The sequence below is a fragment of the Sinocyclocheilus anshuiensis genome, unplaced genomic scaffold, assembly GCF_001515605.1.
Source record: "Sinocyclocheilus anshuiensis isolate Anshui unplaced genomic scaffold, SAMN03320099.WGS_v1.1 scaffold152, whole genome shotgun sequence".
NCBI lineage: Eukaryota > Metazoa > Chordata > Actinopteri > Cypriniformes > Cyprinidae > Sinocyclocheilus > Sinocyclocheilus anshuiensis.
Genome location: NW_015555781.1, coordinates 4,676,991 through 4,700,406, shown reverse-complemented (window position 1 = coordinate 4,700,406; position 23,416 = coordinate 4,676,991). Strand labels below are relative to the sequence as shown.

Sequence of the window (23,416 nt, the reverse complement as noted above, 5' to 3'; positions counted from 1 at the left end):
TTTAAATCCCATATTAATCAACTAAGGACAAAACTAAAGGTAAAGCATGGGTCCTATTAGAGAAATAAACCTTGCTTTTCATTCGAGGCAAGAAGATCGGTTTCTGCCACATTTATGCCAGTTCTTGATTATGGAGACATTCTGTATAAATCGGCATCTACCAAACTTTTAAGTTCTCTGGACACTGTATCACGGTGCGCTCAGGTTTATATTAAATTGTAATGTTAGTACCCATCATTGTGATTTGTATAATAGAGTTGGTTGGACGTCATTATCAACACGCAGACGTAATCACTGGTACACATTTATCTATAAATCCATCTAGGGTTAACTGCCTCCATATCTTTGTTCCCTCACCCAGCCTAAAGCTCCTGGAGCTTATTCTCTGCGCTCACAGGACTTGTACATTCTTTCGGTTCCATTTGCACAAACTGAACTTGGAAAACAAGCTTTTCAGTTTGCAGCGCCCAATGATTGCAACTTTTTACAACACAACTTGAAGTTGCAGACCTTAGAGTCAATGAACACTTTTAAATTCTTGATTAATGAGCTGTTAAAGGAAGAATTAATTTGTAAATGTTTGTAATTGTTGTTTAGGGCTGCAACTAACGATTATTTTAATAATCGATTAATCTGTCGATTATTTTTTCGATTAATCGATGAATCGGATAAAAAACACAAAAGCAAGAAAAACATTCATTTCCAACCCTTTATTCAAAAACAGAACTAAAACCTTTAGAAAGTGCACAAACATGTTGCTCCTTGAACATCCCTGAGCTGTTATAATAATAATAATAAAATAAAATAAAAATGGACTTACACAAAAAACATACACATGTATGCTTTACATCTGCCAAATATATAGACTTTTTTTTTAAATAAAGTGCCACCTGAGCTGCCAGAACAATAAATAATTTATAAAAAATAAAGAACAATACAAATCAGAAAATTTAACAGGATTTGTTTGAATGTCAGAACTTGTTCTCTACACTACACTGCAGACGCACACACTCGCAGATGCACACACTCGCAGACGCACACACTCGCAGACGCACACACTCGCAGACGCACACACTCGCAGACGCACACACTCGCAGACGCACACACTCGCAGACGCACACACTCGCAGACGCACACACTCGCAGACGCACACACTCGCAGACGCACACACTCGCAGACGCACACACTCGCAGACGCACACACGCACACACTCACACACTCACACACTCACACACTCACACACACACACACACACACACACACTTACTCTCTCTCACTCCCTTTGTTCAGACACTTTGCATTGCAATGCAAAAATGTGAGCATGTCCACATGCTCCTGGCTCAGGCTCGCTCTTTTCTTTGAGGCTATGTTGCCTGCTGCAGAAAACAGCCGCTCAGATGGTGTTGAGGTGGCAGGGATGCAGAGGTAAGACTTGGCTAGCCTGGCCAACATGGGATATCTTTCATTGTTAGCCTTCCACCACAATAATGGGTTTTCTTCCTTGGCAAGGCTCTTTTCTCCAAAGTATGTGAGGACTTCGTTCCTCACTTGGCTGTGGACATCCTCAGCTTCGCCTGCTCTATCCTCTTCTTCACCATCAGAACCAAGGAGTGAATCAAGTAGAGTGGCTACTAGAGGTGTTGATTCAGTAGCTGTAGTATTGGTGGAGGTAACAACACTGCAACTGCCATGATGCTGCACATCCATCTTCCTTCTCTCTTCAAGTGACATTGTTTGCAGTTTAGTTTGAACAGGTAGGATTTCATCAGGTGAAAGAAACTTGCTCAGTTTCCTAAACCTTGGGTCAAGGGCCATCGCAAAAATCACTGTGTTTGGTGCTCCATCTGAGAAAGCAGTCTCCCTTTTCCATCTCTCCTGCAACTGCTGCACCGCAGTGAGTTGGAAAGCCCGCAGCGGGGCTGACTCGTAGACAGCACTCTGGGTGGACTTCAACAGCCCCTTCACAAGTGGAGGTATTGCAGATACTGTTGCATATTTCTGTCCACTCATGAACACAGTGACACATTCAAAAGGCTTGAGGACTGTTGAAAGCTCTTCCAGCAGGCTCCACTGGTCTGGTTTCAGATCCAGGTACCTTTTGCCTCTCTGTGTGACAGAGCTGTCGGACAGTGTTGCTGTTACAGGCCACCTTTGCTCAAGCAGTCGACTTATCATATAGAATGTGCTATTCCACCTTGTGCTTATGTCTTGAACAAGGCTGTGCTCTGGTGTGGCCATTTGTTGTTGTTTCTCTCTGAGTTTACTGCTGGCTAGCTCGCTTTTCTTAAAATGTTCTACCAGACATCTTGCAGCCCCGACAGCTTTTTCAATGCTTGGATGCTTCAACGCAGTATTGATCACAAGTTGCAAAGTATGGCCAGTGCAACGGACAGAGGACCACCCATGCTTCTCCTCCAGGATATTTGCTGCAGCCACGATATTAGCACCATTGTCATGGACTATGGCAATGATTTTGCTAGGAGGAATTTCAAATCTGGCCACTACCTGCTCCAACCACTCTGCAATGTTAGATGCAGTATGTCTGTCCTGCAGTGGCATGGTGGTGAGGCAGAATGACTGCATGTCCCAGTCATCTGTGATGTAGTGGCATGTAATGCCAAGGTAGGCTTCAGTTGCTACACTTGTCCATACATCAGTGGTGAGAGCAAGTTTGCTGTTGTTGGTGTTTATTGCAGTTTTCACTTCCTTGAATGTCTCTTCATATTTTCTCTCCATGAGCTTTGTGAAGTGAGTCCTGGAGGGCAGAGTGTAACCAGGGTTCAAGGTGTGGATCATTTTAGTGAAGCCGTCATCTTCAACCATCGACAGAGGCCTCATGTCAGTGACGAGCATGTTGAGGATACTATCCGTCAAGACAGCGGCTTGCTGTGGTGTACATGATGCATTTCCCATCAAGAAGCCTCTCATGGTTTGCTGTTTTTTTCTGGAATCAAAAAGATAGTATGAGTATGTGTAATAGCACAATTTTTACATCAACTAAATACATACTTACATACATACATACTTGTTTTAGTTACTAGTTGTGTAAAGGTAAGTAACCCAAAGAGCAATTACAGACAAGACACACACACACACACACACACACACTCTCTCTCTCTCTCTCTCTCTCTCTCTCTCTCTCTCTCTCTCTCTCTCTCTCTCTCTCTCTCTCTCTCTCTCTCTCTCTCTCTCTCTCTCTCTCTCTCTCTCTCTCTCTCTCTCTCTCTCTCTCTCTCTCTCTCTCTCTCTCTCTCTCTCTCTCTCTCAAGTTCACTTGAAGCTTATTTATTAAATTATTACCATCATTGTAGTAAGTGCAAGGTTCATTTATACACCACATTTAAACACAGCTTAAGATGACCAAGTGCTATAAAAGAACTTTAAAATTAAATTAAAAAGTACAACACACACAAATATATGTCAATAATAACCTATATGGGACAAAGCACAGAATATACACTGCAAAAAATGCTTTTCTAACTTAGTAGTTTTGTCCTGTTTTCAGTCCAAATATCTAAAAAATCTTAAATCAAGATACATTTACTAGACACATGAAATAGCATAAGAAATTATGTCTTGTTTTCTGAAAAAACACCTCAAAATTAAGTGATTGTTTGTTTAAAACAAGCAAAATTATCTGCCAATGGGGTAAGAAAAATAATCTTAATGAGATATAATCTCAAACAGAAGTTTTAAGCATCACTTAATTTTCTCATGCCATTTTTCTTGTCTAGTAATCTTGATTTAAGATTTTTTAGATATTTGGACTGGAAACGAGACAAAATTACTAAGTAAGAAAAGCTTTTATTGCAGTGTAGCTATACATGACAACAGATTGAAAAATGAATGGTCCAAAAAAGGCGAGTGAATAAAAACATGTCTTTAGTCTTGCAATGCAAAGTGCAAAGTAACTATACCACCCCTGCTTTACTACTGTTATTAACGAGCTAACGCTAACTTGTCATGCTTGTCAAGCTGGATAACGAGTAAACACCAGCACCAGGGACATTACGTTCCTCACTTCAAAACGGAACAAAAGTAGGATTCTGTAGTGACTTACCCTGCTGTTGAACTCCCTTCCTCCTCATCAAAGACTCCAACATGTTTGCGTTTCAGGTGCTGGATCATTGCCGTGGTGCTCCCGTGCCATGCCATGTCGCTTTTGCATATTTTGCAGTTAACACACTTTTTCTGTTTATTTAGTGTGAAATGCTCCCACACCTTGGATGACTTGGGTCGCACGGATTTCTCTGCCTCCGCCATGTATCTTTCCTCTACCTCCGCTCGTTTTTTTAAATTTTTGCTCCGCCCTGTCTTTAGCCCTGTCCCAAATGGCACACTCCGGACTTGTGGACTTCCTCAGAGTCCACACTTTGGTGACGTCATGTAGTGCAGACCTATAGGGCCCTTGGCGCGAGTCCACGAGGGCGCATTGAGAGGTATTTTTGGGACAGACTCGATCGTCACGCCGGAAATAACGGTCTGGTTGTTTTTTGACAGGAGCTGCAGGTTCGGGGAATATGCTGCCTATGTTCCATTTGAACTAAGATTACAATTTTAACACATAATAAACATGTGCGTGAGTTTCAGATGAATTTACAGGTTTAAATATACTAGGTTTACATATGACTCAGTAAAGCCCTGACATTCGGTTCTATTTATTTAATGAATCATAATGCGATCGTATTATTCAACGCGCTATTATTATGTTTGAGATATCAACCACTGGTCGATGACCATAATGTTTGTATAAACTGTAGGTAACAACTGGTAAAATGTACACCTAGGTCATAAAAACCGTAATGATACCTACACTTAAATATTTTCTTCTCAGCCATGTCATCAATTGCTCTTGAGCGAAATCTCCTCCCATCCGTTGTCTGATTGGCATTTCGCAAAGATTCCTGGGTAGTTAAAGTGTGCGGAGCCTGCATCTATGCGGGCTTCGCGGAAGACCGCTTCAAGGGTACAAAGGGGGTGCTGCTGAGCACACTTCAGAGCGTTAAAATGCTGAATGGGACGGGCTACGGACTCGTAGACTCGGCGAGCACGCGCAATTTAAGTCCACGAGACCGAAAGTCCACATGAAGTGCGCCATTTGGGACAGGGCCTATATGAGGCGCCGAACTCTGCTAGCATCAGTGCGCGAGAGAGACCGAGTGTGTTCACTCTGCTCCGCGCTCAACTAAAGTTTTTTTTTTTTTTTTTAATAATCAAACGTCTCCGCGTCGCGCGACACAACGAATCGATTATGAAATTCGTTGCCAACTCTTTTAGTAATCGATTTTTATCGATTTAATCGATTCGTTGTTGCAGCCCTACTAAAAAGTATCGAACTCGATACCCAGCCCTAGTCCTGAGAGAGCCATTCATATTCCTATCATTGATTTCTGTCAGAGCAATTTCTCTTTGAATCAAAACCTTCTGCTAAAACGATCTGTAAAGGTCATTGTAACAAGGCAGCTGGGTTTGCCTTCTTTCACCTTGTGTTGAGAACAGATCGTCCTGATTTACATGTGGGCAGATCAATTTACTGAAACATGAGGGTGTTTTCATGTTTCTGTGCAAACAAACAAAACCTTCAACACACTCCAAAGTTGTAGTGAGAAATAAAGGGAAAGAACAAAAGAAAGAGATCAAGACCTAGAACATCGCAAATCTTTCCTCCTGTTGAAATGTGCTCAAATATCTAAAAATCCTTTCAGGCGATAATACACTACATTTTATTCTGCACTTACTATTAAATTGATGCACTAAGAGGATGACGCATGCTAGCATTCCTCATTGTGTGCTTTATTTCCTGCAGGCTTTGCAGCGTGACTGCAGCACACATGCATCCTGAGGAGGCGATAAGATGTGTGCGTGTGTCTCAGAAACTCCTGATCAATTTCTACACAGACCTTGGTTTGCCAATGACTGCATCAGCATGAGGTAATGACCAAAAACAGAGTCTATAGAGGTCTAACGTTTCTGTGTCTTGGGGGAAATTTAAGCATCTACTCTGTCCTTGTCCAAAAAAGACACTCCCTTCCAAGTAACTGTGTTTCCTTACTCATATAATGTGACTTTTGCTCACAAGTGCCAAACTGTTACAATTTGCTTACGAAAAGTCTACATTAAACCTTACTCTCTGTACATTTCAACTCTGCTTTTTGCGCAATGAGAGACAAAGTGATAGGGAAGAATGGCTCATGTGCATGTTATTCTACTTTCTCACACACATGCAAACCAAACAACAATTGAATGCAGACAACAAGACTGCATGAATACAGCATCTCTGACATTCTGCAGGCCACAAGTCAAGTGCAGGGGAGAAAGTAAAGGGGGAACTGGGAGAGGACAGACGGAAGGAGAAAGAAACGAAAGAGCTGATCTTCCTCAACGAAGGCACTACAAAAGAACACAAAGTAAATGAATGCCTTTACCTTGTTTGATCAAGAAGATCTCATGAGTGTTTATGTTTTGATTTCTCTTTGATCCTGGGCTACATAAAAACATGTCTGTCCATATCAGGGATGTTCATGAGTAATTGAGCAGTCAAGTAGTAGAAACACTTCCTACTGAATCAATCCCTTATTTTATTTTTTAAATCTTAATTCTGTAATGAATAGGCTACTTATTTTAAAATGACAATTGAAATCGAACTCTCCTAAGCTGTTCAGAAATGGTCTCACTTGGGCTGTTCTGTGAAGTAGTGGTCGCACCTTACTTATGTGAAGTAGTAACAATAAAATTATGCACTTTTTACCCTCCTGAACTGGGGTAATTTTGCGACTGTTTCCCCTTGCAAACAGAAAAAGTGTAACTTTTGGGTGGGTATGAATCATTTGCACTCTGGATGTTTCATAGTTGGGTTTGTTCAAAATTGTGGCTGATACATAGATTAATATTATTCATATTAACCAAAAAGTTGTGTATGGGTACTGGGTATTTCCCATTCATTTCCCATGGTTGCTTAATTTTGACTGAACAGTCAAGTTATGGCTTTTTTTTTTTTTTGTAAGAAGTTTATTGTTTTGCTTTTTTGCATCTAAAAGTCTGAATGACTCAGATGTAGGAAACCATTTTCATTAAATAATCAAAAATGTAACTGGTCAAAAAATATCCAAACAGCCTAGGAGGATTAATTAATCAATATATAATTGTGTGATTTTATAATTTTGTGTCAACTACAAAATTACTCAAATGCCCATCTCATGTCCATATCTACTCTAGACCATAATGCTCCACAGGAAAGCTAGTACACTCAGTGCTTATCTGATGCCACCCCATGGCCAAGTTACCAACTCCTTCCTCTATCCATCACACCCTGTCTTCCCCCATTCACTGTATATATCAACACTACAGTCCAAACAAACTCATTCCTCACATAGACATTCATGTCAGTACAAATGAGAAATACAAATGGGTGTGCTGGAACAGAATAGAGAGAGATCAGAAAAGAAAGAAAACATTTTTTACAACGGATCAAACCATAGGGCATCGATTCTGTTGGGTGGAAATCATGAGAGAGAGAGAGTAGGAGAGACTGAGTTTGACAGAGAAGGTTGCTTGCTTACCCTGCATGGTTTTGCCCAGGCCTTGACCCAACTTCCAGCCATGTTTCTGAAGGAGCCGGTGCCCAATGTTATCCTGATGTGAGGAAGAGAGGAAAGAAAGACCACAATATTCCAATAATAAGAAGTGCTTTCCTCACACACGCACATATTCACTCACTCACTCAGCACACACACACACACACACACACACACACACACACACACACTCACTCACTCACTCACTCACTCACTCACTCACAAGTACATGTGGTAGCCAGTCAACTGTCAAAACATCTTCACTCACTGTCATCAACAAAAGCTACATTTGCTACACTTTTAAACTCCTTGTCAGATGGGGAGAAGAAGGGAGAGAGAGAGAGGAAGAACAGAGGGAGATAGAAAGAAAGAACAAGAGGAGGAAAAGTCTCTGGGCTCTGTAATAAGGCACATCTGTTTCTGTGCAGGATTAACTGAACCCAACTTCATACTAAATTCTATAGTCTGACATCTAATCTATATCTTAAATGGGGCATTTCTCAATAGAACAACTAGTGGAGGTAACAGCTAAAAGAAAAGTGATGTAAACACTACCAACCTCTGAGTCTACTAATTCACTTTCAGTCTCAAAGGAAGGAGGCAGGGACATACGGTTATATACATATCATGACAAAAATACATATATAAACCGTCTCAGGGAGGGAGATTAATACACAAACAACTAAGGGGGAAGTAACGACACAAAGCTTGCATACACATAAAAACCAAAAACTTTCACAAGCTTTATGCGAGTTCATCATCATGACAAGAGGCACCACAAAAAAAAAACATACAGTATGTAGCTGTAACGAGAGCGAAAGGAGGAGATCGAGGAGCGAGACAGTCAGACAGACAGTTAGATCGATAGATTTATGAAGAGACAAAAAGTAAAGTGGAGAAAGAGGGAGGCCTCAGGTTACCATTGAGAGGCCCGATCTGCATGTGGGTGAGTGCGTGTTTGCATTTTACATACTGATCTGATGCTTCATAAAAAAGAAAAAAAAGAAAAAAAAACACAGGGTATACAAAGAAAAATATGAAATGCAAGAATAAAAAAATTCAAGCTTAAAGTCATGGCAAAAAAAAAAACGTATCTGATCCAAGCATAAAGAAAAATAAAAAATGTGTGCATTGAGAGAAAAAAAAATACTTATCTACACACACCACAAATAAAGGCCATTATGAAAAAAAAGAAAGAGATGAAAACAAAAACCATTAACCAGCATGCAGCTTTTTGTTAAACCACTTTTAACAAAAAGAAACGGCGGGGTTAGTCACGTCTGTATAGTAGTAGTAAGCATATACAGGGAGGGAGAGGGCAGCAGAGAGCTCAGGATGTTGTTAGAGATGAGGCCGAGCATACAGCAGTGATGCACAAGGTCATCTAAACAGATGTCACAACCTACAGAGGGTGAGCATAAGATGGAGCAGCCATGAGTGTTGTGTGAGAGGCGATGACTGGAGCAAGAACTAGGTTACAGCATTATGGGTAGGGAGGGAGTGGTCACCCCCACAAGACACACCCACTTTCCATTAGCACTGCCGATTGTTTGCCACACTCTTCAGCAGTTTGGCCAAATTGGATGCTGAAAATAAATAAATATAAATAAATATATATATATATATAATAACAATAAAATCAACAGTGTTTCAGTCTGTTATTAGAGAACCATGAGGCTTGTTTTAAGTAGCGCTTCAAATAGCTACTCCATTTATTTTTCTTGCTTTGGTGTTAAGATTGCTACTGGGATGTGATCATATTTTTCCATTTATTTAATGGGGTTATTGCAACAGGCCTCCTGAAAAGTCCCTAACTCACTTAAGGGTTGGGTTATGATTACATTTATGTAAATTACATTTCCTCTGAGCACTGCTTTTTGCATAACTAAACCTTTTTTATGTGAATTTTTATTTGTATAAAAACTAACATTTAAAAGTTTGGGGTTGATCATTTAAATGTTTTTGAAATAAGTCTCTTATGCTCACCAAGACTGCACTTATTTGATCAAAACTACAGTAAAAACACTAGTATTGTGAAATATTATTACAACTTAAAATAACTTTAAAATATAATTTCTTCCTGTAACGGATTTCATTGACTTGAGTGATTATAGAGACAGTAACTGTAACTATTGTGAGTTTAACAGTAAAGGCCCGTTCACACCAAGCACGATAACTATAAAGATAACGATAAAGACATAGTTCTAAAAATCGTTCTCAATATCAAAGAATAGCAGAGTCCACACCACAACTATAACGATAAAGGCACAGAGAAACGATATCATTGGAATCACTTCGAGAACGATTTTTTTCCAGCTGATGAACGATACAAACATTAACAGCCAATCAGAATCCATCCTGCTATAGCGAGCTCGAGAATTTAAAGCGGCAGACGCAAGTGTGCTTGGAATAAACAGACGATATCGTTCGCTGGTGTGGACGCTATTATAGTTATCTTTATAGTTTTCATTCTTGGTGTGAACGGGGTTTTACTATCATGCAGTAACTGATAGTAAAGAGGAAGAGATGATTGGTTCACTGGTGCTCCGCACTACTACTTGTACTGAGGCGCCTGCAGTGATCTGTCATACTACATTAAAGAGCGAAAAATGGTATTTATTGTTTGAATTTAATAATAAAATTGACAATCTGAAAACAGACTTTTTTCATACCAAAACTAACAAAGCATAAATCTTGATATAAGTCTTGATATAAAGTCCTAATTCTTTTGAATAGTAGTGTGTATCTCAAAACAACTAGTAATATTGTTTTTATAAAAAAGAAAGTATTGTGTCAAAAAGCAGAACTAACAATTACTAAAAATCAATTCTGCATGTTGGTTATCATACCCAACAATCAGTATCTTATTGGTCATACAGAATGAATGTTGGTCGATCTCTCCTTTTACATATCTTCATTCCTTCATTCCTACATATCGATCATTTCCTTTTCTGTATTTACAGTCTGCAGAGGAGGCCACAGAGCGCACATCAAAAACCAGCATATGGCCAATTACAGAAAGGGACTCGCATGTGCCTCTAAAAAAATACGACGGTAGAACAGAATTAATCACGAGACACATGAGCTCACTGTTTACAGACGAGAAGACAGACCGCAGCATTGAAAAAGCGCAAGTCCCAGGATCTTTGGTTTATCAGCAGTGCAGATGCACTTGCAGTAAGCCCAGCCCAAAAGGCCTGCAATGCAGTGGCTCTGCAGCGTCCTCTGCTAACAAAACACAGCATTTCATCATTCTGAGGACTGGAGGAGCATCTAAACAGGGTGTGCGTTGAGCTGACCTCACATTACCTCTTCCTGCTGAGTGGAGCACTTTACATAGCAATCGTGAACTCCTCTTTCCGAAACAGGAGACCATTAGATCAAGAGAAACAGAACTTGATGAAGAGAGCTGTCTTTGTTTAGTCTAATTCTTCATATTAGCCAATCAGAATCAGTCAAACGTGGCCAGAGGCCAATCACCGGCCGTGTGAATGGCATGTCAGGCAGACGTGGGATGTGGGTGGGTTTTGTGGGGACAAACGGATGAATGCACTAAAATAAAACAGACAGATGAAGAGCAACAACGCCGAAGAATCCAACAGCAGTGCAAGTGGAGTGAAAACATGTCCATACGAACCTGGCTTTTAAACCCTGGGCTGTCAAAAGAACAGTCAAACGTCACACAAACTGAAGAAACTGGCCAATCTCTACAGCTTTCTACTGGTCACACTGTCTCTTTGATCCACTACATTACCACAGTGAATTCACACATCTACACATCCACTAACTGGCAGTTAATTCATATAAAATGATTTTAAAAAACAACAAAGAATGTTATAGTGTCCAAACAGATACACTCCCACAAGAAAAGTGTGAAAAAGAGTGATGTTATCAACATAGTAATAGCAGAGAGTGAGAGAGGGAGAGAAAGGTGGAATTAAATTAAAACAGGACAGAGATGTGCAGGGCAGCGAGTGGATTTCCATTTGTGACAGCTTCATTAAGACTGACTTGAAATTGAGTCTCGGAGAATGAGATCACACTAAATTTGACATTTTATATTTTGCAATACTGAACCATGGGAAATTCACAATAGTGCGGTTACAAAAACATGTCATCTTATAAATAAAATGTAAATAAACACACCTATTTCTGTTTCTGTCCATGAAAATGTGAAAATAAGTCGATTTGGAAATAAAAACCCCATTAATAACATAACCACACTAGGAACTAGGAATTGTCTCCGTGACCAATGGAAATGTCAAATCAAATAACTGTAAGAGTCAGTCAGAGGTGGCTGATGATGAAACACTTTGTAAGTTGACATTGTTCCTGCTGACTTTCATGCTCTACAGCTGGACACCAAAAGGTCAGTCCTTTAAACAGAGAAACAACCAAAAAGAGCCAGAGAGATCAGAGCAGGAAAGTGTTAACAAGTTAAGGTGAGGTAATGGGCCAGTTGAGTTTTTTTTGGGGGAGGGGGGTGGGTGTTTGTTTGGGGACCTGGACAGCTGGTGTTGTGTCAATGTGCTTATGGAAGAGAGGGAGAGAGGGAAATCTAACATTCCCTTCCTTACCACCACAAAGTGTAAACTGCTCAGTACCAAATTTGAAGATAGCAGAGTGGCTTTTTAATGTCACAATCACTTCTCTGTCTTATGCATAGTGGCCACAAATGTGCTGTATTTCAGCCATAATTTAATGTCTGAATGTAACCGCATTTAAGAGCAAAGTATCAACCCAAGAGACATCTGAAAACAAATGATGGCAAAGCCAGGTTAAATTTTACTTTGAACAAACTACTCATTTGCAACATATCACTGTATGATTTAAAACCCAACAAACATTTACTTAAAAAGTGAGCTATGTTTCTTAATGCATACCACTTGGTTTGATACAATAATTTTTTTTTCCATACTATGGAAGTCAATAGAGACCAGCAACTGTTTGGTTACCCATATTCTTCAAAATATCTTCTTTTGTGTTCTACAGAAGAAAGAAACTCTTGATTTGGAACAACTTGAGGTTGAGTAAATGACAATTTTCAATTTCTGGTGAACTATTCCTTTAATCCTCTTAACTTTCCAATAATAAAAAAAGATGATATCAGATCTCAGCTATCCGCTTGTTAAGACTGATGTCACGTGTAACCATTTCGGGGTCCGAGCACTGTATCAGATGCCAAAAGCAAACAACATATGTTGCTAATATACAGTCGATGTGTGCAATACTACCAAAATATCATGATCCTTACTGTTATCTCCATACTGAAATCTCTGTTGGCGAGACAGAGTGATTCATCTTTTCTGAATCGTTAAAATATTGGTGACTGGGATGTCGTAAGCCAAGATACTGTGAGTTTATAAAAGCTTGACTTAAATGTGTGCTATAAATAAATAGTCCTCATTAACGGCTATTGGGATAGTATTTTCAACTGGAGTGGAGGCTTGGTCCCGGAAACAGTATTTGTTACATCACAGCTTAACAAGCAGATCTACAGTGCTGTCTCGGAATGGCAAACCTTGACCTTTCCATCATAACATTCCTGGGTTTAACTTTCATACAGAAGATAGCCAAGTGCTTCATTAAGTGAATGTGTGTGCATGTGGTTGCAAAGCTAAACTGTGTGAAGTGAATGTTTTAAAGAACGCATGCGTCAATTTCTGGTCTGTTAAGTGGTAAATTGTTGTACCAGTGAGATATATAATCATAGTCACTCATGAGGTATATTTACCCAGTCAGTATTTGGGATTTACTAACATTTTTACTGTTTTATTGTCGTTCAGATACGGTTGCTATGAACAAGAAACCAAAGACAATTTTTTTTATTCTTGTGATAGCTGTGATAACAGTTGTAACAGTGACTGAAATAAATAATCAAACATGGGAACCTACACAACACCCGCAAGACTTATAAGAAACGTGTCCAGCCGCAGTGCAGGTTTATCCCTCCAATCTTGATTAATGGATGGCAACTCTGAAGGCTTCTTTTTTATATCTAATTTTCTTTTCATATTTAAGTGTAGAGTGCAATGTTTGGGTCTCACCCAGACCACAAAAATCCAGTTGCTATTGCTCCAGGAAACAATAGCAACTGGATTCAAAACCTTCAGAAGTTACACAGCTCATATCACCATCGCTGTTACCAGAAACCTAAAAGAAAACGCACTTACTGTACGACATGACAGACAAGATTTCCAGTGTGGTTCTCTACACACAGCAAGGTTTACTGAGCTCACTTTACTGTTGTCCTGAACATTTAAGGGGAGGATATTGGTTAAAAATGATTTAGCAACTTGTTAATAACCAAATTGTGTTAAAATAACCACATGTAGCAGTATACAACACTGACAATTGTATTTTCTGCTGTATCAATGTAGTCATTTTGAGTTTCCTACAGTAGTCAAAGTGAAACCTCTAGAGAAGTCAGTTACATAACAATCAAAGCTGTGATGTGTGTGATTTATGTGATATTTGTCATTTGACTCGGTCACTGCCCAGGGCACATCTCCTTGGGTTAGGGGACGGGAGAAAGGAAGATGAGTGTTGAGATACATAGTAAGATGAAGGGGAGTGTGTGTGAGAGAAAGTAATGCTACTGACTTAACATGCAAACAGACAAACAAAGTGTTGAGAGAGCAAGAAAGAAGAGGGAATGAGTAGATAAAAGCATATGGGAAAATAAGAGAAGATCCCGATTACCACAGACCTCTAGCTGCCTACAGATCTCACACACAATGATTGGCAGAGGAGGGGCATGGGGAAAAACAAGAGCATGGCAAACACAGCGCTCGAACAAGATGCACACACATATATGCAGCGATGGCTGTCACCATCCACGGACCAGCTGCTAGGACTTCTGCGATATAAATACAACACTGCTGTTTGGTTGAAAATAGCCCTGACAGTCTAGATCTAGTACAGGAAAACGGGTGGCAAATAAATGAAAGCTCTTATGTTGTTTTGTGATTGTGGAAACATTATGAACTGTGTATTATCTGAGTGTAAAAAATTGATAGTGATAGCCATCGTTTTCTGCTGTGTGTAGCGTCTCTGCTCTTCATGAACACTGCGTGTGGCAGCTCTATTCTCCACACCCCTCCATAGACAATAGTGCAGGAGCAGGAATCATTTGGTTCAGGCAGGCAGTCAGGCTACCTCTCCCGCTCTCTCTTATGTCCTTCTGACCCGCAGTCTTATATATATATATATATATATATATATACACATACATACACACATGCATATATGTATATAAATACTTATCTTATTTTAACATCACTTTCACCATGTCACACTCAAAAAGGATTTTTTTAGCCAGTCTGCTTAGCCCATTGCACTTGTATTACTTAAATTTTCACTTTATCCTATGCCAAAAATGAATATATTTTTAATTTACATATATAAAAATAAATGCTATTTTATGTGATGTAATTTGTATTCACGATTTTTAAACATGTTATTTACCATAAAACAAAACAAAATAAAAAGAATTTAATCAAAATATACACAATTTAATGTTAAAATTTTCCAATAATTGCTGGCTCAATTGGGACACTCTCACATGTTTTCCTTATTGTTGAGCCATGATAATAATGCACATGGAGAAATGGTCCTTTCAATATAAACAGATGACCTGCTTTTAAAGACAGGACTGCAGATGTTTTATATGGGACAAAAAAACTCTTAGCCATGAAAGAAGTCAACAGCATCTTAACTTAATTTTCATCTATATTACAAAAAGGAAGAGAATTGATAATAGAATAGAAAGTTTCAGGGAATTTACCTAATCATGTTTGCATAAATTTGCCTTTTTCATGGGGTCTGAGTGTAACTGGAGCAGAAAGGACAACATAGAGAGGAGGAGAGGCATCAGGCATGCAAGCCCCTGAAATACAGAGCGAACCAGAGGAACGAGAGAGACGAGAGCTGCCTGCAATATTATCTACATGCCTAGTCAGCGAAAAATGCAGTCCCAGTTGCACAAGCACCATGCCAGCACATAATGACAGAGGGTACTGTACACCGAATCACTGTGTTGGAGAGACAGAAAGAGGGACAGAATGATGAGAGATACAGAGAGATAGTGAGAGAGAGAGAAAGAGAGAGCAATAGAGTAGAGATGAGAGACAGAGAGTGAGAAAGCATTACAAGGAGCCCCTAAAGAGACAGGAGGAGGAGAGCAGAGCGTGCAGATACAAACCGGGTCAGAGCTGCTTAGCTAATTGGGGCCAATTCGCTGCAGGAGAGAAATGTCGAACACCCCAAGTTGTGTACAATACTGAAAATATCTGAAATAAACTGTCCTACACAAACACTTACACAAAAAACAAAAACACAGACAAGATACTGGGCACTAATGTGCTCACACACACGCACACCACTTTCTCTCAATCAAAACGCACACACTCTCTCTAAACACTCACACAAAAAACAAACACACAAACACACACACACACACACACACACACACACACACACACACAAGATACTGGGCACTAATGTGCTCAAACACACACACACACCACTTTCTCGCAATCAAAATGCACACACTCTCGCTAGCTCCACTATGTGAGGTGGATGACACACTAAGTGGTTCATATTAAATCAGGTCAGTCTAGCTTGAATCAAATGGAGCAGACACACAGACCAGTTGCATAACTGAATTGGTGGCGTGTTTGTGTATCAGAGGTCTTCCTCCGAGTCTGACAAATCTGACTGACTCAAGAGTTAATGTATTAACGGAGCACATAAATTGAACCACTGGATGTCTGTGTGCATAGATGACTGTGCTTTAGTATTAAAGTCTAACTCTGAGAGTTGACGCACATCTTCTGAAGGGGTGATTGGGCAGTTTTGTTTCTTTGCCTTGTATGCTCAGGGGAGTTTACAGGAGGACAGAGTGAACAGCACTACAGCTAACTGTACTGTGGTCTGCATATACTGTGGCTATCATGAGGGCCCTTGGCATCCTCCTACACTGCAGGTGAACGGAGCACATACAGATCAACGGGGACCTACTCATGTACATGCGGACAAATACTCCAGGTCTGTACTTTGAAACGGCCTTGGATAAGGCTGTTACCAATAAAATTAAGCAATCATGGGTAACAGATCAAAATCTGTATGTCGGTCAAAGAGTCTGGCCAGTGTTGTATTATATATTGTATGCGCATGACTGTGCATGTCTGTTTGTATCGTTTACCTTTTCCACAGTGTGCCATCCACTTCACATTTCAAACAAGTGTCAAAATAAAACGCTTCATTGTGGAATACCATCCAACATCACACAAGCACATCCATACTCTCACATCTGTGATCAAAAAAAAAAAAAGCAAGCTGATCACAGTGATTGGTACAATCCAACAGATCTCCATTATACAGTCACACAGGTGATGACACCAGATGTGTTCACTGAAGGCTGAGGTGGAGAACAGGGAAGGGGGTCTACGGTGGCCTCCAGAAAGGGAGTGCTGACTTATTTACTGAAAAGGAGATGATTTGACTATCTCTAAAATAAGGGAAGGGGCTGACCATAGAGGTGGTGTGGCTATCCCTGACTGGACCAATCATCCACACTCTCACACACAGGAAAGCAGCTGTTCTAGTCAACGGTACAAAGTGAGGTGTGCGGCCTTACCGATTCGATGGGCTTGTCCAAAGACGCCTGTTCCAACTCCAACTGACCTTCCTCATACTGGTCAAAGTGATTTCCACCCTGAGAGGAGAGAGAAAGATGGGGAAGATGACAGATTAAAACAAAGCAAACATACCCTGTAAAATTATTTATGCGCTAAAATGAAAGATGTCCTGTTAGCATTTCCCCTCCAAAAATAAAATTTCATACAAAACAAATGTTACATTCTTAAAAAGGAAATGCGCAAACAGAACAGAGACATCCAGTTTTTGTGAACCAATTTTTAGCTTCATGCTCAAAGCTAAACTTCAGACTAACGGGATCATTCATCTGCCTCGATTCCGACAGTAGGAATTTAATCAGATGAGAAAAAAATGAGGTCTTCTTGAAAGGGAGTAGGGGTGAGTTCCAATCCACCTGCTCATCTTTTTCTCTAAGAAAGATGGGTCAGTCAATCTAGACTATTTTCCAAAATCTGCAGGCAGGTGAATGAGATCGGACAGGAATTAAATCTTTGTCTCTACTACGAGACTCTACTAGAGACAAAGAGAACTACTAGAGTTCTCTTTGGCCTTTTAAACATTGGGTGTATTACAATATAAACTAGAGACTAGGGCTGAACGATTAATTGCATTTGCGATATCGCGATATGAAAAAATGCGATTTTTCAACCGCAGAGGCTGCGATTACACTCTTTAAAGTTGCAATGTAATGGATACAGGGACAGATCTTTTCTTCCATATTATCAAGTACTAGGGCTGTGCGATTAATCAAAATCGAATCGAAATCGCGATTTGAGACATTGCGATTTCCTAATCGCAAAGCCTGCGATGTGGACGCGATATTACTCTGTTCCAGAGCATATGCATGACTGCCAGCCTTGAGTTGCAATCTTACTTGCCCTGGGCAAGAGTGAGCGCACCTCCGTTCTCCCCAATCAGCACTGCTCTAGCCAACTGCGTAAACACCCACCATTAACTAAAAAAAATAAATACATTAAAAAAAAGGGAACGCAGGACGGGAGAGAGACAGAGTGGGATTATGGCGTCTACTGGGTCAGATCGATAGTTAGGCAAATTAAAACTAATGAAAACCGAATGCAACTTAAGCTTCGAAATGACAGACAACGAACAAAAAAGTATTGTTTTTTTTTCAGCAGGGTAATGATACCCATACTGTGCTGCACATTATTGACAATATTGAGCTGAAGCTTGACTTTGCAAATTTAAAATCGCAAATCAAATCACAATCGCAATATCTGTCAAAAAAAATCGCAATTTGATATTTTCCCCCAAATTGCACAGCCCTATCAAGTACATCTGAGTCTATCGATAAAAAGTGGGGTGAAGACTTGGATCTATTCATCATTTGTTGATCTGAATGCGAGATCTCCGAGATCAAAAAATGAAGCATGAAAAATATGAAACGTACATGAATGAATCCTTCACAATACTTTATCAGAAAAAGGATAGCAAAATTGCTGACTTTCCATTTCATTTTTAATTCTATTTGATGCTGACTTTAAGCTCTGAATTCACCTGAAATGTTTCATCTTAATATATGAATATTAAAGTTCATGAAGCACAGGATCATGGCAAATGAGTAGACAGAAAATTGATTAATACAAACAGAAACAGCTCAAAAGACTGACAGCAGCTAAAACTGGTTAAAGATGTCAGCTGTTTTTGTACACCACCATCGCTCTCCAGCTCTGTGTGCTGCTACAGGGAGTCAACGCATCCCAATGACAGGCCAATGACACCCACCCACCTGCATACACACAGCTTAAACCAGGGCTGCATTCGAAAACTGAAAAATGCTGCCTTCGGAGGACGCATTTCAAGGTAGGAAGGCATCAAGGCACGTCCGAATTCAATATTAGCTTCAGTTCCTGTCTCCTGAGATGCCTTCATCTGGCCGATTTTTGAAGGCAGCATAGATGTATCCTTCACTGCCTTTGATATCCCACAATACTGTGCATTCCATTCCGTGACGGTTGAGCTAAAAAATAAAGATGGCGTCTCAAAGTTGCGGTCAGTGGTCAGTTTGTGTGTAAATGTACGTTTCTGATCAACGTTTTCCACTTTTGATGTCATTTCTAGCGAGAAATTATTGCAGTAATAAAAATATCCACTTAGTTATCACCAAAGCTCTCTATATTTTGCTGTAGATCATTAAACGTTACTCTGCCTCAGAAGCCTGTCCGAAATCAGTTTCATGAGGTGCCTTCGTGCAAAAACGCTGCCTGCAAAGTCATTGCCTCATACGGCAGCGAGGCAGTAAGTCAGCTGCCTAAGTTTTCGGATGCAGCCCAGAACTGGCCACTACAAGATTCTGAAAAACACCATTATAAATTCACTCTCAACAATACAATTTGACATTTATCTGGTGCAACAACATTCAATAGCAGACTCCCACATACATCTAACGGGAATGCTGTGTGCTCTTACACATGCAAACAAAGAAAAATATGCTCTCAGAAGGGTCACGATTTGACACGCTCCTGCCCTCTGACACAGCACAGTGTGTTGTGGTAGCAAAACAGCAAATACTGAGCTAGAGAGGAGAGATTTGTAGGCAGAAGGATTATGCAGAGGAGCAACGCAATACCACGTATGACAGATGCATGTGGTGCGTTCCCCAAAGGAGGGATGAGGCTACTATATCCCCTCATCTAATCGGTGGATCTAAGGCTGTCTTTGTTTAAACTCCTGGCACCTGTTCCGAGAATTTACACTCTGCACTCACATCCACACACAAAAAAAACACTCAGTTAAACATCAGGGGAGCAGCCATCCTGCCTGAAAGCTTGCTTTGCGTTCACCCGAACAGCTGATTACAAGGGTCAGACTCATTATGGGAGGTCTGTATGATTCCACTGCTCATCTTTTACTAATGATAATGTGAACAAGGCAGTCAGCACTCATGTATTATACAGTTCTCTAGAATACTTGACTCGGATTGGTCAGTTGATGCATCGAACAGTCAGATATGACCAATGTAGGGTTGTGACGGTGAGGAAATTTTCCCACTGGTTAATTGACGTGTGACAACACCGGTAAACATGCTTTCCTTCACTTTTAAATAGCTTGTAAATGATCATACGCATTTTACTTTCACTTTTCGAATTAGCAACAATTCGGCGTCAATTGCTTGAATGCACAACAACAAAACAGTACAACGGCAAACTCACTTATATTAAAAATAGAACTTGTTAAACCGAATAAAAAAAAATACACCATGCTATAGGCATAATATAAAATAAATAACTTACAAAGTTAATATAAAAAAAAAAAAACGAAACATACAGCAAACACTGTGGAACCAAGTGCCACGGTAGGCAAGTGACGTAACCGGTGTTGTGGCTTAACACCGATAACACCATCAACAACGACTATCGCAGCAAGCCTAGACCAATGAAAGTGGATATTTCACTGCTGTCCATGGCAACATACTATTTCCATGTCTCTCATGACTCCGCAGTCATTAAAAATCAAAACCCCATCATTTGAGACTGTATTAGAGAAACACATGACTCCGCAGAAAAAACTAAATTAAAATCTAGCTTGGATTGTAGATAAATAACAAGTTATATTGTAATAATAAAGGAATCGTTTACACAAAAATACAGCTGTTCAGTTTGGGACTCTGTGTTATAACAAAATATAAACAATAAATGGACAATAAAGATTTTGACGACTCTGAGGAGACATTGTTCTGGGGCAGAAACAAAAATCTTTCAATCAACTAAAAGAGCTGATCAACAACATCTAATGATGAGAAATAATTGCAGAAGGAAATGAGAGACAGATGGTGACACCCCCTGTGGGAGTCCTTTCTGGGAAATACATTTCCATCCTACACGTATTCTACTCTCATCCAGTCTGCTGGTAGCAAAGACATCTGCCCGGTGACAGCAGGATCAGTGACAGTTTTGGCGCTTTTCCACTGCATGGAACGGCACGGTACGGTTCACTTTTGGGGGGGGTTTCCTCTGGGTACAGTACCTGGTACTTTTTTTCAGTACCACCTCGGTTGAGGTTCCAAGCGAACCACGACCATGCAGGGCTCGCAAAATTGCTAGCCGGACGTCCCGGGGCTATTGTGTTTTCCAGTCGGGCTACCAAAATTTATCACCACTCTGCCCGACGGGCTCTTAAATGCAGATCTCCCCGCGGGAGTCCTTAAAAACTCCTAAAGTGAGTTGTATCAAACTTAAGGCCATAAAAAAAGTTTTAAATACGTTAATGTCTTAATTATAATTTCAAGAGGTCTTACAGTTGGGGACGGAAAGACAAGAGTCGCGATACGGCTGGATTAAACTTCAAAAGGCAATGATGTATTTATATGCTTGATTTATCCCTTTTCATAAAAATGGTCTAAAGGCTGAAATGCTGTTGTAAAAGATTTTAGTTTTTGTGAAAACCTGTATCTGAACTGTAAATCGTGTAATTTTATGGCTCAATACTGTATATTACCATAGACATTGTCCAACCCCACTCATACGGTGTTCATTTTACTTGTGCAGCTCTTAAAATGGGTCATAAATCGCCTTCAATTTTTTTTTTTTTAATTCTGCAGACACCCTGTAAATAGTGAAATTAAATTCCTTCCTTCGTATTTGTTGATATTTGTGTATTGAAAATATTTTTGATTACATTTAAACTCCTATCTGATTTTCTATATTTAAAAAAAAAAAGTTTTGTATTTTTTTTGGGCTAGCTGAATTCATTTTCGGGCTACCAAAATCTGAAGGGCTACCAGGGATTTTGAAATTTTGCGAGCCCTGGAACCGTACCGTTACCAAAACGTGACGTGTAAACTCTGCTGATCACTGATTGGCCGGAGAGAATCGTCACTACCTGCGTGACTGAACTTGCAACATGAGACATAACAGAGCCGCTAGATTTAAATCAGCACAGCCAGCGAAAGATCGAACGCAACTGTTTTGAACGAGCGCACCTTTTGTTAACCAAAAAAATGGCTGTTTCTATTAATCAACATGGAGGATTTGCTTCAAGCAGAAAGGAGCAGAAGGGGTTTTAAATGAACCTTCATTTTTCAGCATGCACACAAAACCCTTATTTAACTGCAGCCAAGACAGGAGCACAGGGCAGAAATGTGACTGACAGTTTTTGTCTGTTGCGGATCAACCAAGCAGAACACGTGGCTCAGACTCGAACTCACATAGGGATGCACCGATAGGATTTTTTGGGGCCGATACCGATACAGATTTTAATAATCACTTATTGGCCGATTCCAATACCGATACCGATATTTGTCACTTCCTCTCTTATTTGAAATTTTGCCATCAAAATAGATAGTATTTTGATCATGTTTTAAATCAGCAAAGTTCAAAAACACCTGCATTAAATTATACTAGCAGTTTTATTGCTGCATCATCAAATAATTTGTAATGAACATGGATTGGAAATGAAAAGTTGAGATTTTCTAGGCTGATATGGCTAGGAACTATACTCTCATTCCGGCGTAATAATCAGAATGAGCTTTATCAAGGAACTTTAATCAAGGAACTTTGCTGCCGTACTATGGGTGCAGCAGGCGCAATGTTATTACGCCTGTTCATTTCAAATTAAAATATTGAATAATATTCATAACATAAGCGGTGTTTCCCCACAGACTTGCACTCTATTTGTGGCGTATATATGCATTTTTTGCATATATATATTTGCATATATATGCAAATTCATTCTCTGCCAGCAGGAGGCGCTGCTGGAGTGGGAGAGATAGAGGTTTCCCCAGTAACGGCTGTAATCAAAACAGCGCTCAGCTCACAAACGCTGCTCAGGCATTACAGGCAAGATGAAATGAAAATGACATCCATGATTTTCTGAAGACAGTTGGTTTCCTTCAGAAATACAGTGATATAAAAACACCCGCACCGGGTTTAGACTTTGACACGTGCAGTGCTCATGTTTATTCAACGAAGTCAAAGCCTTTTGGAAAATGTATTTGTGGCGGTGAGTTTTGATATTGTGGCGGGCAGCCACACATAAATCAATGTATGGGATGAAATGAAACTTACCTGCTTGAAATCTTTCATTTGATCCGGGTGTCTGTCTTTAAAGTGTTTTGTTAGTTTGATGCGTTTCCTCATTTTGAGGTCGCCATATCTCAGTGCTTTTATGAAGAGAGCGTATCTGCACACCTTTTGGATAGCGCATCAAGAACCGGGTTGACCGGG

The 23,416-nt window shown here is 40.0% G+C and overlaps 2 protein-coding genes across 8 annotated transcripts in view; both read right to left on the bottom strand.

Annotated features, from left to right (window-relative positions):
- Window positions 1-23,416, bottom strand: part of LOC107674594 (G patch domain-containing protein 8-like) — a 58,223-nt gene that overhangs the window by 17,928 nt on the left and 16,879 nt on the right. For 2 of the 7 annotated variants that reach the window (XM_016468605.1, XM_016468606.1), the window contains exons 2-3: window positions 17,215-17,292; window positions 7,560-7,632 (exon numbers count right to left, since the gene is read on the bottom strand). In XM_016468605.1, the coding sequence (XP_016324091.1) occupies window positions 7,560-7,632; window positions 17,215-17,292 (151 nt within the window). Of the gene's footprint in view, window positions 1-7,559; window positions 7,726-8,133; window positions 8,604-11,211; window positions 11,231-15,777; window positions 15,814-17,214; window positions 17,296-23,416 lie in introns of those variants that run through there. The other 5 variants (XM_016468612.1, XM_016468611.1, XM_016468610.1 and 2 more) reach the window with 4 other exon arrangements.
- LOC107674596 (zinc finger BED domain-containing protein 1-like) lies at window positions 1,192-7,550 on the bottom strand. The gene is made up of 2 exons (XM_016468617.1): window positions 4,061-7,550; window positions 1,192-2,944 (listed from the first exon to the last, which is right to left on the bottom strand). The coding sequence occupies exons 1-2, from the start codon at window positions 4,261-4,263 to the stop codon at window positions 1,264-1,266; spliced, it is 1,884 nt and encodes a 627-aa protein (XP_016324103.1). The 5' UTR covers window positions 4,264-7,550; the 3' UTR covers window positions 1,192-1,263.